Raw genomic sequence first — 16,530 nt, forward strand, 5'->3', positions numbered from 1 at the left:
GTTCAGAGGTTTTTTTTAAAACCCAGAACTGACAGAGGAACTCAGAGCATGAACTAACATAAGCCAGAACTGTTTATATGGTGAGCTCTTTGGACCACAACTATGTTTATTATATGGACATAAAGCACCTAGCACAGTGGGACCCCATGCTTTTATCTGGGTCTGTAGGTGCTATCTTAATATAAATAATAAAACGTAACTTCATCTGTGAAAAGATTTACTTGAAACTCTGAGAGCCAAAAGCACAGAATTCCACACAGTGCTGGTCAAACACTAGGCCCTTTGTATCATGATGCAGATGCTGTAGTCTGTGATGTCCACGCTCTGCTTTTTAACCAAGGTGGGAAGGAACAAGGATCTTCTAATATTCACAAATGACCCCTCTATTAAGATTTTCAGGCTGTGTTCTTAGGCTGAGTTCTCCTCAGACCTTTGGCTGCTATAGACCTATGCCTCTGATATTATCATATAATCATTTTTACCTAGAGGCCATAAATGCCCACAGACCCATTCTGCTATAGGGTGGTTATTAGAATCCTCTTTTTCTCTTAACCAATCTCCACTTGCCTCTCAGGTCAACTTCTTAAATTTGTTTGCTTGCTTCTGCCACAGTCAACATTTCATGGCATGAAAGGGTGGTTGGAGGCAGATATAATATGGTGGGGATTTTAGGGACATATTAGACAAGCAAAAATCTGCCATAGTAAGTGGGTATGTGTAAGCTAAGGGAGGGAGCTAGTCATAGGAGGGGAGAGAGTGGATTATGCCCTGCACATCTTATTCTGTGTAAATGTAGGGATGTTGTTATCTAAAGCTATCCCTTGGCTACAGGCTTGGGCCTTGATGTTGAGAATGTTAAATTAAGGACTCAGAAGGATAGTCAGAATTCTGGCTGGATATAGAAGGAAAGAGAGTAGTTAACCCTTAGCTGTGTAGCTGGCTCGCTCTTGAAATATTAAGACTGAAATCTATTTTGGGCTAAGGTGTTTTTAAGTTGCCATATTCGCAAACAACACATTACGTAGCTTGTGAATATTTTATGGAAGAAAAACGTTTGCCTCTCATCAGCCATGTTTTCCACGACTCATCCTGTTTCTTTTTCTTCACTGGAAGGAATAATGTTTTTCTGTGCATCAATAATTAATGCTTTCAAACTAACCAAACCATAGGTACAATATGATAGCTGACGTCAATGTAACCCAATAGTGACAGGACAAATTCAAAGAAGTGTGTGAATAGCCCAGTTTGTAGGACAGAAGGAATACTTCTTAGAAGGCATTTAGTTACGTCAGCCTTTGCTTCCTTTTATCTTTAAGCTAAGGCTGACTCTCTTTTCAAAGTGTATTGTAAATACCTTCACTGTTGTTTTCCCCACTGCATCTTCTGCACTGATGTTGGCCATTAACATTCCAACCAAATTCATGTGCCTGATAAACTCAGCAGCAGAACAGGTGTTTTGTTTGTTTGTTTTTTTAACCTGGGAGTACTGGTACCTGGCACATTCAGCAGAACAGTAGGTGTTTCACCTGGATTTAACTGATAGAGAACATCTGCTATGCTGATGAATATCTTGCATGTACCTGGCACGTTTGGCAGCATGGCAGGTGTTCCCAGTACTTTTGGCAGGTACTTTGTGTCTTGACATACTTGGTACATTCACTAGCCGTTAACAATACTGATAAAAAACAAACAATTGTGTTATTTGAAACTAAGACCTCTGTTCACAGCAACAATATTTAATTGGACCTGTCAATTTGTTGATGGAGTCAACCTTAGACCTCAGAAAGGAATTGCTCAAAAACTCCCAACCCAATATGTTAGATTTCTGCTCCATTGTAAGGAGAGACAGCATATTAAATGCAAGATGCTGGCTCATCATTCTCTTTGCGACAGCATCTGATGGTGTTTTCAAGATAAGTCACTGCCTTGTAAGCAATGAAAGGGGGCAAAGAGAACTGCAGATATATCATCCCCATTTAATAGAATGCAGGGATGAAGAGGCTGCTCTTCTGAAAGATTTTTAAATGAAATAGAAACACAGCTGCATAATTGAAAACCCTTCAGAATGCAGAGTCCTCCCTTGGTTGTTAATAGAGATTGGGCAAGCCATTTGTGTTGGAATCTGAAGCAGTCTTGCCCTAACCTGCCAAAAGGATTTAAATGTTTCTTTGGCAAACTTGAAATTGCAGTGGCAGCTTTGAAGAACTGATGTTCTAGGCATCGTCCCTTGGTGTAGACGTCTCCTGGATGCAGACTGTGTCCTGCTGCCCAGGCTCTGAGGATGGGTTCCCAGAGCATGGTCTCTTCTGTACTGCTGTAGCTAAACAGCACCTGCATTGAGAATACTGGCTCCCTTTAACGTGAAGTTGGGATGCGTCAATGCCCCGGTGTTCTGGTCCAGATTATATTCATACTTGGGTGCTGTTATGATTGGATGAAATTTAGGATCTTGAGATCCACATATTTAAATGGGAATATCAGAAGTGCTCCCTTCCACCACGGTGGGCCCTCTAATGAAATCTTAACGAAAGACTTTGCAGTCTTTCTCACTGCCAATATCTTTAAGGATGTTTGGCTGGCCACCTTCCCACATTTCCAGCCGTCGTGGAAATAGGAAGGATGCATGCTAGTCTCTGTTTATTTTAAGGTTTCCACAATCTCTCTCTGATATCCATTTGATAAGGCAGTCCTATGTGAAGACAGTGGAACATGCAGAATTTCTTTGTCCATACGTGATGATCATAGTTTTAGGTATGAAGGCTATGATCATAGTTTTAGGTATGAAGGCTAATAGCACAAAATTCATGGTCATTTAATAACACTTTGCACCTATATAGCATGGAACCTGAAAATTCTTTGAAATATTTAATCGTTGAAGCCTCACAGAGCAATGCTGAGGTAGTTCAGTGGTGGTGTACCTAATTTACAGACAGGTAAACTGAAGCATACAGGATTCCAATTTCAAAAGTGACTAGTGATGCCTCTAATTGAAAAGTAGGCCCCTTTAAAGTGACTCTAACTGGCACCCATGCACTGAGGCACCCAAAATCACTAAGCATTTTTGAAAATGCAGGCCAAAGTGTTGAAGTCAATTGTCCACAGTTACATAGTAAGTCTTTGGCAGATCTGGGAGTCCAACCCAGGAGATTTGATGGCTAATCCCCCGTACTGACTTCTAGAACACGCAGCCTACTTTCATTTATAAATAAGCGCAGGAAAAGTGTATACAACAAAATATGCATCCTCTCACTTTAATCAATTTAAATGCTCTTGTCATCAAGTAATTAAAATAATGAGCACCTTGTGAAACAACAGGTAAGCAGACTGGATAAAGGTAGTATTATCTTACTTGTGCCTGCTGTGCCTCTAAATAATTCACCAATTAAACAGTACATTTTAAAAAGTGATTTCTGCCAGTTCGCTGCTGGCTGCGATGCTGTTTAGTTAATGATTTGAGGTGAAGAAATAATAACAGAGCTGTACTATACAATTGATAAAAGGCTGGGTGTGTGCACAGTATAAGTGAAATTGACTTTGAAGCACTCTGAGGAATTGCTGTGCAATCACAGATACATCACAAAAGTGACTTTGAGAAAAGAACCCTACAATTTCTTTTTTATATGTAAATGCATATTAAATATGTTAAAAGAGAATAGAGAATGTAGGTTGAAAATAAAAATAGACTGTGTCAGTGTTGCTATTACATAAGAGAAATGTTGAACACATCTGGATGTGTAATGCAGCTGTAGCTGTAGTGGTAGCTGGAATTAAATTTTGCAAGAGTTGCCTTTCTAAGCTTCTATTTTAGTCACTCACGATTTTCTGGAACTTAGACCTTTCCGACTGAAATTTTCTAGGGCTTCAGTTTGCCAGAGGCTGAATTTTTAAGGTAACTTTACAGTTAGATGTAGTTGATTTTCTGCTTCAACAAAATGAGTTGTTCACTATTTTTGTTGACTGCAGAGTACTGTATTTTGGGATAATTACAAATTATCAAGTGTTGAAAATGCAGTTTGATTTTGTTTGTCATGGAGAGAAGAATAGTTAATAAAATTTGCAAACTTTCTTGGTTTTACCTATTCTTGCCTGATGATCCATAAGTATGTGTGTTTTTAAAAAATATCTGAACATAAGAACTGTCATACTGGGTTAGACCAATGTCCATCTAGCCCAGTATCCTGTCTTCCAAAAGTGGCCAATGCCAGGTGCTTCAGAGGAAATGAACAGAACAGGTAAACATCAATTGATCCATCCCCATCGTCCATTCCTAGCTTCTGGCATTTGCAGGTGTTTAACTTCTCCTGCTCCAAGTAATTTGATAGATCCTGTCCTGTCATTCTTGTATAAGATGCTAGACTCAGAGTCCGGACAGAACATGGTTCCATTCCCGGTTCTGACATTGACTTGCCACATGATGTTGGTGTAGCCATTCCACCTCTGTCTCAGTTTTTCATCTGGAAAGTGGAGATAAATATACTTGCTTTCCTTCATAAAGCATGTTATTGTCATTTACCACTTCTATAGTGGTAGCACCTCAAAGCTGGAACCAGGTTGGGCTCCATTGTGGTAGGTACTGAATAAACATATAATAAATGACAGTCCTTGCCCCAAAGAGCTTACAGTTTGAAAGACAAGGTGTAACAGGTGGAGAAGACAACAAGCATGCTGGGGTGGGATAAGGGAAACTGGGTAACAAACAAAATAGGCTGTGTGCAGTTCTTAATCAGTCATTAGTAGTGGTCACAACTTGTCAGCTGCCTAGCCATTGTTTTGGTTGTAGTTTACTTTATACTCTACAGAAGGGGAAATTAATTTAATGGGAATCAAGCTTTTGAGATTTACCAAAGAAAAAATGCCATATAAGAACTAAATATCAGTATGCAGCTATTACTATTTTTGGGTTCAATACTTCTTACACCACCTCTGGTATACCAGTACTTCCCCTACTATCCTTAACTCCCAGTGACTGGCTAATGATGACCTGTAGAGTTAATAGATATATCAACTGCTGTTTCAGTATGCATCTTCACAATGTTAATAACTTTATTACATCAGAACTGTTCTTTTTTTCGACCCAAGCAAAGGCACTAACACTTAATGAGCACTTGGTCCATGTCAAATTTTATCTTTCAAACACCAATCATTTATCTTTCAAATGCCCTCTCCAAAAATAGCATGGCTAGATTTCTTTTTAATCTTTGAATTGGAAAATGTAGATATTTTTCACTCTCAATACTCAAAAAATCTGAATGGATTTTTTTGGACAAAACCTTTTTTCTTTTGGGCAGGAACAAAACCTGTGAAATTTCAGCCCAATAGTGGGATGTATCAGAAAGTTACGCGCTGTGACAACAGGAATAGAGCATGGAATTGGGAATCAGGCCTCTTCGATTCCACCCTAACTGCACTTACTTGAGTAGGTAAAATGAAATGCATGGTTGTACAGGAGCAATTTTTCTACCTCACAGACAGGTTGTTCCTATTAATTAATGCTTGCAAAGTGCTCTATGTCCCTCAGATGAAAGGTGATATATGCAAGTGCAAAACACCTATAAATGGTTCAGTTACAGCAAACAAGCAGACTTGCAGGTCGTCATAGAAACTCTAGGTAAAGCCTGCCTTCTGTTCCCATTTTTTCCTTTCTAAGCAGGCATATTGTACAGAGTTAGAGACATTTTAAAATAGCATTGTTTCTTTTTAAAGGCAGCAAAGGCAAATGACATTTCCATCTCTACCTAGAGGTGAGGATTTGTTTTTTAACAAAGTCTTAAATCTCCTGTGCAATGCCCTCTTTTTTTTCCAGCTGGCCATTACTTTCAATCAGAGCTGATGTTGTACAGCGTACATTAACAAGGCCATTCACATACCTCACTGTGGATATCTGCTGGGTGTTCCAAGGTGCTCCAAGGGTGAAAGTAAATTCTTCCAATTAAACAGAAGCACATGCAGTGTGTGTTACATTGTGGGAAAATACTATTTCTAGTACAGTTAGATTATCTGTCCACCTCTGTAGAACACATAACAGTTTGGTTTATATGAGATTAATTCCTTAACAATATGTAGCTTTTCAAACTGGGTATGTGTGATCACAGAACCCCGCTTGGGAACTGTCAACTGATATGCCAAGACTACTTCTGCCCCTGCTTTCCCTGCCGGCCTGGGAATACAGCACCTTGTCTTGTTGAGCCAGACATGCGAGTCTGCTCCAACACAGACCCAGGGTCTGAATCACGTGCCCCAAAGCTGCAGACTTAACTGAAGGCAACTTACAGAAGTGTTCCTGTCTTTAACACTCCAGGGTATGTCTACACTACAAGAGTAGTTCGATTCAACTTAATTCAAATTTGTGGAATCGACCTTATGAAGTCGAATTTGTGTATCCACACTAAGGACACTAATTCGACTTTGTGAGTCCACACTAACGGGGCCAGCGTCGACTTTGGAAGCGGTGCACTGTGGGAAGCTATCCCACAGTTCCCGCAGTCCCCGCTGCCCATTGGAATGCTGGATAGAGCCCCCAATGCCTGCTGGGGGAAAAAATGTGTCGAGGGTGGTTTTGGGTAACTGTCATTATTGAACCGTCAATCACACCCTCCCTTCCCGAAAGCGCCTGCGGGCAATCTGTTCATGCACTTTTCTGGTCAGTGACAGCGCGGATGCCACAGCACTGCGAGCATGGAGCCCGCTGCAGTTATGGCCGTTTTCACCTCCTCGCACCTTATCGTCCACCTCTTCCACAGTCAGCTGCTGAGAAATCGGGCTACTTTTCAATGGTGCTGCAAGCACTGGTGGACCATAGGGGACGTTTTACCAACATCAACGTCGGGTAGCCAGGCAAGATTCATGACGCGCGTGTTTTCAGGAACTGTGGTCTGTTTAGACACCTGCAGGAAGGTAGTTTCTTCCCGGACCACAAAATAACTGTTGGGGATGTGCAGATGCCTATAGTGATCCTCGGGGACCCAGCCTACCCGCTAATGCCCTGGCTCATGAAGCCCTATATAGGCGCCTTGGACAGCGACAAGGAACTCTTCAAGTACCAGCGAGCAGCGAGCAGCGTGACCTGTGACTGTTCAGTTTCTTTACAGAGAAGCTGAACCTGCCCCTGTTTCTTTACCCAGTTACTGTTGACTATCATCTGCAGTTACATACCCCATTCACCCCGTTTCCCCCACTTCCAACACACGTGTAAAAATAAAATACATGTTCCATTGTTACTTAACAAAGGTTTCTTTATTAATGACTTTGCGTTAAAGGGTTGAAACTGGGATGCAGACTGTGCTGCGTAGGGTGTGCAGTGATGTAAAGACCACTTCTAAACTCGAGGAATGACAGGCTCCTGCTCCTAGAGCAGTCCGCAGTGCCAGACTGGTTGTTTCAACGGAGCCTGCCATCCCTCCTTTTTGGGATTCTGTGTGCAGGGGCTATGTGACCTTGTGGCAGAGGAGGACGGATACAGATTCCTCTGCTGCGTGACTCTGCGGTCCAGGACAAGGACCGCTGCATAAGATCTGTAACCGCCCTCCCCCGCTACAAAGTCACGTCCCCCCCCACCCACACAGAACCTGGAAACCACCTCCCATACTGACCAGGGTGCCTACTGACTGCACTGTGTGTGTGACCTGCTGCTGATCCTGCCCCCATGTCTGTACCCTGGTAAAGGTGACCATCCTATGCAATTACCAACCCCTTCCCCACCCCCCCTTCAAACACAGTCTTCTGTAAAAAAAAACATGACGGAAACAGTAATTAACAGCAAAGTATTTTTAATAATTAACTAGATAGTTAGGGGATGAAACTGGGATTTGGGTTTGGGTGAGTCAGGAAGGGAAGGACTTCTCAAAATTTAGGGTATGAGAGCTTTTGGGTACTTGAGCACTCTGCTGGGGTGCAGTGACAGTTTTCACGGCCCCTGGCGCCCCTCCTTCTGGTTATTTTGGGTGAGGGGGGTATGGGACTTTGTGGCGGGGGAGGGTGGTTGCAGATACACTGAAGGGGGGCTCTGTCCTCCTGCCTGCGGTCCTGCAGAACATCCACAAGGCGCCGTAGTGTGTCCGTTTGCTCCCTCATTAGTCCAAGCAGCGTTTGAGTCGCCTGCTGGTCTTCTTGACGCCACCTGTCCTCCCGTTCGCTGTGTGAGCGCTGCTGCTGAGAGAGGTTCTCCCTCCTGGCTGCGGTCCTCTGTGGCTGGTCAGAGCATCCAAGCTCGGACTGCTGTCCAGAGCGTCAACAGAGTGGTGCACTGTGGGATAGCTCCCGGAGCTACTAAGGTCGATTTCCGTCCACACCTAGCCTAATTCGACATGGCTATTTAGCGCTACTCCCCTCGTCGGGGAGGAGTACAGAAGTCGAACTAAAGAGCCCTCTATGTCGAATTAAATAGCTTCATGGTGTGGACGGGTGCATGGTTAATTCGAATTAACGCTGCTAAATTCGAATTAAAGTCCTAGTGTGGACCAGGCCTCAGATGCCCAACTCCCAATGGGGTCCAAACCCCAAATAAATCTGTTTTACCCTGTATAAAGCTTAATTGTTTGCCCTCTATAACACTGATAGAGAGATATGCACAGCTGCTTGTCTCCCCACCCCCAGGTATTAATACATACTCCGGGTTAATTAATAAGTAAAAAGTGATTTTATTAAATACAGAAAGTAGAATTTAAGTGGTTCCAAGTAATAGCAGAGAGAACAAAGTGAATTACCAAGCAAAATAAAATAGAACACGCAAGTCTATGTCTAAGACAACTGGATACAGATAAAACCTCACCAGTTCCAGTAAGCTTCCTTTTACTGACTAGTCTCCTTCTAGTCTGGGTCCAGCAATCACTCACACCCCCTGTAGTTACTGTCCTTTGTTCCAGTCTCTTTCAGGTATCCTTGGGGTGGAGAAGCTATCCCTTTAGCCAGCTGAAGACAAAATGGAGAGGTCTCCCGCAGGCTTAAATTTACTTTCTCTTGTGGGAGGAGACCCCCTCCTCTCTCCTATGCAAATCCAGCTCCAAGATGGAGTTTTGGGGTCACATGTCCATGCATGACTGAGTTTCTTACCAGCCAAGCCACATTCCTGGGAAAGCTCTGATGTGGATTGTCATCTTTGAGTTCGTTATTGGCTTAAGTGGTTCTTGATTGGGCATTTAATTTGCACATTCCTTTCTCAATAGAAATCAAGCAAGTATACAGCCAATATTCCTAACTTCAAGTACAAAAATGATACATGCATACAAATAGGAGGAATATATTCAGTAGATCATAACTTTTACATAGATATGTTACATGGCATGTGTAGCATAAAACATATTCCAGTTATATCATATGTATATATTCATAAGCATATTCCCATGAAGAATCATAGAATCATAGAATTCAAGATCAGAAGGGACCATTATGATCATCTAGTCTGACCTCCTGCAAGATGCAGACCACATAAGCCGATCCACCCACTCCTGAACTAATTCTCTCCCTTGACTCTGCTGTTGAATGCTCCAAATCATGATTTAAAGACTTCAAGTAGCAGATAATCCACCAGCAAGCGACCCCTGCCCCATGCTTCAGAGGAAGGCGAAAAACCTCCAGGGCCACTGCCAATCTACCCTGGAGGAAAATTCCTTCCCGACCCCAAATATGGCGATCAGCTGAACCCCGAGCATGTGGGCAAGACTCTCCAGCCAGACCCTCTGGAAAAGGCTAACAATATCCCAACATTGACCCTTTGTACTAATTACCAGTGTGGCACGTTATTGACCTATTGACTAAACCCGTTATCCTATCATACCATCCCCTCCATAAACTTATCCAGCTTAATCTTAAAGTCATGGAGGTCCTTCGCCCCCACTGTTTCCCTCGGTAGGCTGTTCCAGAATTGCACTCCTCTGATGGTTAGAAACCTTCGTCTAATTTCAAGCCTAAATTTCCTGACTGACAATTTATATCCGTTTGTCCTCGTGTCCACATTAGCACTGAGCTGAAATAATTCCTCTCCTTCCCTGGTATTTATCCCTCTGATATATTTAAAGAGTGCAATCATATCTCCTCTTATCCTTCTTTTGGTTAAGGAAAACAAACCGAGCTCCTCAAGTCTCCTTTCATACAACAGGCTTTCCATTCCTCGGATCATTCTAGTGGCCCTTCTTTGTACCCGTTCCAGTTTGAATTCATCCTTCTTAAACATGGGAGACCAAAACTGCACACAATACTCCAAATGAGATCTCACCAACGCCTTATATAACGGGACTAGCACTTCCTTATCTCTACTAGAAATACCTCGCCTAATGCATCCCAAGACCGCATTAGCTTTTTTAACGGCCACATCACATTGCCGACTCATAGTCATCCTACGATCAACCAGGACTCCTAGGTCCTTCTCCTCCTCCGTTACTTCCAACTGGTGCGTCCCCAGCTTATAACTAAAATTCTTATTAGTCATCCCTAAATGCATAACCTTACACTTCTCATTATTGAATTTCATCCTGTTACTAATACTCCAGTTTACAAGGTCATCCAAATCTCCCTGGAGGATATCCCAATCCTTTTCCGAATTGGCAATACCTCCCAACTTGGTGTCATCCGCAAACTTTATCAGCCCACTCCTACTTTTGGTTCCGAGGTCAGCGATAAATAGATTAAATAAAATCGGACCCAAAACCGAACCTTGAGGAACGCCACTGGTAACCCCCCTCCAACCCGACAGATCACCCTTCAATACGACCGTCTGCAGTCTCCCCTTTAACCAGCTCCTTATCCACCTCTGGATTTTCATTTCGATCCCCATCTTTTCCAATTTAACCAGTAATTCCTCATGCGGTACCGTATCCAACGCCTTACTGAAATCCCTTGTCTAAAAAATCTGTTACTTTCTCAAAGAAGGAGATCAGGTTGGTTTGGCACGATCCACCTTTCGTAAAACCATGCTGTAATTTGTCCCAGTTGCCATCAGCCTCAAGGTCCGTAACCAGTCTCTCCTTTAAAAATTTTTCCATGACTTTGCATACTACAGATGTTAAACTAACAGGCCTGTAGTTACCTGGGTCACTTTTTTTCCCCTTCTTGAATATAGGAACTATATTAGCTAATCTCCAGTCAAACGGTACAACCCCCGAGTTTAGAGATTTATTAAAAATCATCGCTAACGGGCTTGCAATTTCACTCGCCAATTCCCTTAATATTCTAGGATGAAGATTATCCGGGCCCCCTGATTTACTTCCGTTAAGCTGTTCAAGTTTGGCTTCTACCTCAGATACCGTAATGTCTACCCCCATATCTTCATTCCCGTCAGTCCCTCGACCACTATTCCTTAGCCCTTCGTTAGCCTCATTAAAGACCGAGGCAAAATATTCGTTTAGATATTGTGCCATGCCAAGATTATCCCTAATCTCCACTCCGTTTAAAGTTTTAAGCGGTCCCACTTCTTCCTTCTTGGTTTTCTTCCTATTTATATGGCTAAAAAACCTTTTGCTGTTGGTTTTAATCCCCTTCGCTAGACTTATGGTGTACACCGTCACAGTATGTATATTCATACTGTATGATTTTATGTGTATTTTAATTATTTTAGTGAAAAATAGGGGTTAATAACCTTCTTGGCAAGTATTGTAACTATTTATTTTTTCTAAATATCTGTGGAATGGATTATAGGCCACTGAGCAAATTTAGACATGAGGTATTCCTCAGTACAGTAATAGCCATGGTGTCTGCGCAAGCTGGACTCTAGATTGTACCAGACCAGGGGACTGGCCTTTGAGACTCTTCACTTACCTGGCAAGGCTGTAGTGTTCCTATTTGCATGTTTTGCATTATATTTTCAACCCATACCTGTAGAACAGTAATAAGAGCTGGTGGACAGGGGGAAATTGTATAACGAGGGTGACACAGCAAAAATCCACCATGAAGACATCACTGTATGGAATTGTACTGTAGATTTGTCTCCAACATTTCCTTGAGGGCTCTCCAGACTTTGCAAGACTAGTGATTATGCTGGCAGTTTGCCAGGCACCTGGGGGACTGCACCTACTTTTAAAATAAATGCATCACAGACTAAATGCACACAATCGTAATATTTATACTTGTATTTAGGGGAATTGAGATTGCTTATTGTTTCAGCATATTGACAATAAAACCTTGCATTTGTTTACCTTTCTCCTCTTCCTTCTCTTAAAGGGAAGGAAGTAATAGTGAGCTACACTTTAGGGCTTCACATGTCACACCTAGTCCTTAAACATACCATAAGCTCAAGTAAGATGAACTTTTTCCTAGCTAAAGCACAGGAGACCTGGGTATTTTTGTTCCCAGTAAGCTTTTGCTGCAGGCTCATTGTGTGACCTTGGGCAAGTGACTTAGGCCCACACTTTCTAAAATATTTTTGGGTATTCAACCTGAGGCACCTGGGACCCTGATTCTGAGATTTGCTAAGAACCCTGCAATTTACATTGACTCAGCTGGAGTTGAGTGGTTTCTACCTCTGAAAATCAGATATGATATGTATGAAGTTAAAATTAAAAATCACAGAGATCCCCACATGACAATGGGGTTTTAACCATTTTATGGTAGGGCACTACTCAATCTTACAGATGAAAGGAAAAGCAATCTGGGTTGGCTAATGCACAGCATATTATTTCTGTAGCAGTGCCCTGTGTGTACCAATAGAAACTACATCATCCATTCAGAAAAATATCTAAATACATTTTTCTTTCTTTTCCTGTTTTATAATAGAAATGTTAACCTTGGCACAGGGCATTTCCTGAGGGATTGACTGACATGTCTTGGTGATATCTTGGGTCATCTGTTCCACCTAGTCAGGTTTTAATCCTCAGGGAATGTCTTGTGCCTCAGTAGTAATTATTGCTTAAAACAATGAGCTCATTTCTGTGGGTTGTTTTATGCATATGGAATGCAGTATTTTTCTTTCAGTGCTGATTGCAATGTCTGATTCATCATATCCATATTGATGAGTGAATGAGGTCCAGATATGCAAATGGAAGGAAGGTGACTTTTAACCTTCCCACAGATGTTTATATAGAAAGCAATGAGTACTGTTTTAACCACACTTGATTAATTTGGATAATAACACTATCGTTATTTGTCCACTTACAAGAGACATCCCATAGCACTACTTAGGGCATGGGCAAAACTAAGGGAGCAATCTCATTGGCTAATTGAAATCCAGAGCTGTGAGAGTCTGAGAGAACAAGTGATCAGCTCCACACTACATTGTTAGTCTGACTCTAATACTTTTTGTTCACAAATTAAGTATGATTGTTGTATAAATGCAATAATGTTCAGTCTCCAGGAAGTGCCTTTGGATTTATACGTTACTACATGCTCAAGGTCTCATGGTTATCTTACAACAACTGTACATCTGTTCAGGTGTGGTTTCCTATTTATAAGACCCTCATCAATATCACATATGTTTGATATGTTGGGATATTCCAAAAGGAACTGATAGCAGTTGATTTCAAGCATTGCTCACTAGGCTAGCTTGTTCTATAGGCTTGATGTTGAAAGGTACCGAGCCCTCCTGGTAGGTGCTGAGTGCCTTCGACCCTCTTTGATGTCAGTGGGAGTTGATAGTGCTTAACAGTTTTCAGAATTGAGTTCTGCTGTCTCTCCTAAGCATTGTTTGTGCAGCACAGTTTGTTGAGTTATCAGGTAGTCATTAGTATTATGTTGGTCTGTTGTCACCCAAGGCACGCTCGTGACATGTTTTTAAAATAATGCAGTGTAATCCAGGCTGGTTTCATCTTTCTCTTCCTTGATTCCTCTGTGGAATCCATGACTAGCACACAGAAGGCAGTTGTAAGAATACAGCATCCTTGCTGCAGCATTTGCCCATGATGGATATGAATTCCAATGAATATGACTCATCGGTCAGCTTACTTAGTGCTGCTGAGACTCCTTTTTAATTTCTATCTCTTGGCTCCATAATGACCAGCAATTACAGACAAAGGAGTTCCTCTGACATATCAAATGCCTCCATTGAAACAATGGCTCACTGACAGCAGAGCAGCTCACTGAAGATTCTCAACTGTGTATTTTCTTTCCTTCCCTTGTGATAATGATTGTCATACTACAATGGACTCCCCATTGTAGATTTACTCAGAAAACTAATTTGAGAGATTGCAAATGAAATTTTTACATAAATTATGCTTACATTTATTAAACATCTATATAAATTAAAAACTTCAGTGTACACTTTGCATGTGGCTGCATAATTACAAAAGTCATAGTTGCCAGTTACTCTGCACACAGTACTAGGGATGGAACCTGATTCTTTGGTGTCAAAAATGCCTTTAAGACTTGAAGTAAAGGAGAAGCTCCATGAGCTAGTAACAAGTAGTTAGGCTGTTTATAGGGCTGCCACTAGAGAGGGATGGAATCATGACCACCTAACAAGGTAGAGAACAGAGAGCATGCTTAATGGCATCTCATCTCTAATCTGCCTCTGAATGGGCAGTCTCTGCATTATAATCACAACTCTGTACTAGCTCTATTCTAGGCCCGGGCTTTTGAAATGTTACTGTTGCCATGCTAAACATTCTAAATCTTCTCTTTATTTTACAGGAGGCCCAGAAGATTAATGCTGGTGGGGAAACCCAGGCTGATGGGACCTGCAAACCTACAGATGAGAAAGAGGAGACTGTCGCAGCAGAAGTGGGCTGGATGACTTCTGTGAAAGACTGGGCAGGAGTGATGATATCTGCCCAGACTCTAACCGGCAGAGTCCTTGTGAGTTTTACCCAGTTTGCTCAAATCTTCTTTAAAAAGAGAAATTGTTAATGAGCTCTTCATTTTATTGTCTCAGGAGGGCTGGGTTTTGCTAATCAGCGCTATGCCACACCACTAATTCTCTCCCTTCACAGTTTCTCTTGGAAATGAAAAAGGCAGACCTGCTCCCATTGCTGAGACAGCAAGTTATGAAAGTCCTTTTTTGTTGTAGATAGGGACTGATTTTTCTATCTACGCCAATATTTTTGCAGGCATAACTTCGCTCGCTTCCCCATACAATACATGGTACCCATACTGTGGCACTCCTGGTGAATTTCCTACTAGTTCATTATTAGTGCAAAACTGTGACCTTATTGCCTAGTGGACACAACGTTACACTTCAAAAATGGAGGCCAGATTGAAAATTGGGCTCAATGAGAATGGTTTTTTAGCTGTTAGTAGGAACTGTAGAATAGGATTTGAATGAGATGTGCAATGTGGATTATCTTGGTTCCTACAAAGCTGTGATGATCTATTTTTCTTTTTTTTAATCTACTCAGAAAATCCAGATAAACAAATGGAGCTGTGCATCAGAAATTGAAAATACATAATTTTGTGGTCAAAAAGTGTATTAGAAAAGCAGAAAGTTTTCACTCAGTTAAATTCAGTCAGATAATTTTGCGGTCCTGTTAACTATTACTGCATTTCTACTGGCCTGATCTGAAGTCCATTGAGGTCAAGGGAAAATCTTCTCTGTGCTTCAGATTAGGCCTGATGTCAACAGCTTTGTACTTAATGCGGAGATTGGTCATATAGTGTGTGTTGAATTCTATGCTCCAATCCCAGTGAAACTAAGTGGGATATCTGTGGTGATATGGATTTAAGTGAAAGCAGATTTTTGCCTTTGATTTTTATTTTTGGGAAAAGAGAGATTTTATTGCTCATAGGGAGGTTAAGAAATGATGTTGCTGCTCTTGGGCTGATATTTTCCTTATTGTCGAAGCATCTTCTCTGTGAAATTAGCAGACTTTCTTAAAAACACGTGGGGCTTTTCAGGCTTTTAAACTGACTCACAATGCAATGTTAAGGTGATACAGATCCTATTATTCATATTGTTTTCCATTGCTTTCAACAATAATTAGATTGTTTTTCTTAATAAAATTCTATTGCTGTCTTACCTATTTTAAGTCCTAGCCCTATACTATTAACAAATGTCTCCTCTCTTGTTCATGCAGTCGATATCTGTGATATGTTTTGCACTCATTCAACAGAGATCTGATCTGCAGGTGAATCTAAAAAGAAAATTTTATTTGGATTCTGCTCCCCACTTAACATCAGTTATTTTTTGCTATCTGTCTTATTAACCTGTGCAGCCCATCTTACCTGACTACCTATTGGGATATTGCTTTTAGATTTAGGGCTTGTCTACATTTAAAATGCTACAGAGGTGCAGCTGCGCTAATGTAGTGCTTCAGTGTAGAAACTGCCTAGTCCGATGGGAGGGATTCTCCCATTGGCGTAGGTAATTCACCTTCCCAAGAGACAGTAGCTAGGCTGATGGAAGAATTCTTCTGTCAACCTAGTGCTGTCTACACAGGAACTTAGGTCATCTTAACAACACTGCTCAGGGGTGTGGATTTTTCACACCCCTGACAAATGGAGTTAAACCAACTTAATTTTCTAATTTTCTGACCTACTCTGTGTGAGCCTAACATACCAATCATTTTATGAAGAGTGGCATATTGGTTTTCACATAATTTCTTGACATCTCCAGCATTAAAAGTGGCAAATCTTAACAATCTGACTCTTTCTTGTGAATGTGCTGATTTCTCATGT

General features: G+C 41.5%; 1 protein-coding gene across 16 annotated transcripts in view; it reads left to right on the top strand.

Moving 5' to 3' along the window:
• The window catches only part of KCNMA1 (potassium calcium-activated channel subfamily M alpha 1), an 881,172-nt gene that overhangs the window by 229,531 nt on the left and 635,111 nt on the right, over positions 1-16,530 (top strand). For all 16 annotated transcript variants that reach the window (XM_039482435.1, XM_039482436.1, XM_039482437.1 and 13 more), the window contains exon 2: positions 14,551-14,715. In XM_039482435.1, coding sequence (XP_039338369.1) covers positions 14,551-14,715 — 165 coding nt within the window. The remainder of the gene's footprint in view (positions 1-14,550; positions 14,716-16,530) is intronic.

Source organism: Mauremys reevesii, linkage group 7, assembly GCF_016161935.1.
Source record: "Mauremys reevesii isolate NIE-2019 linkage group 7, ASM1616193v1, whole genome shotgun sequence".
NCBI classification, from domain to species: Eukaryota; Metazoa; Chordata; order Testudines; family Geoemydidae; genus Mauremys; species Mauremys reevesii.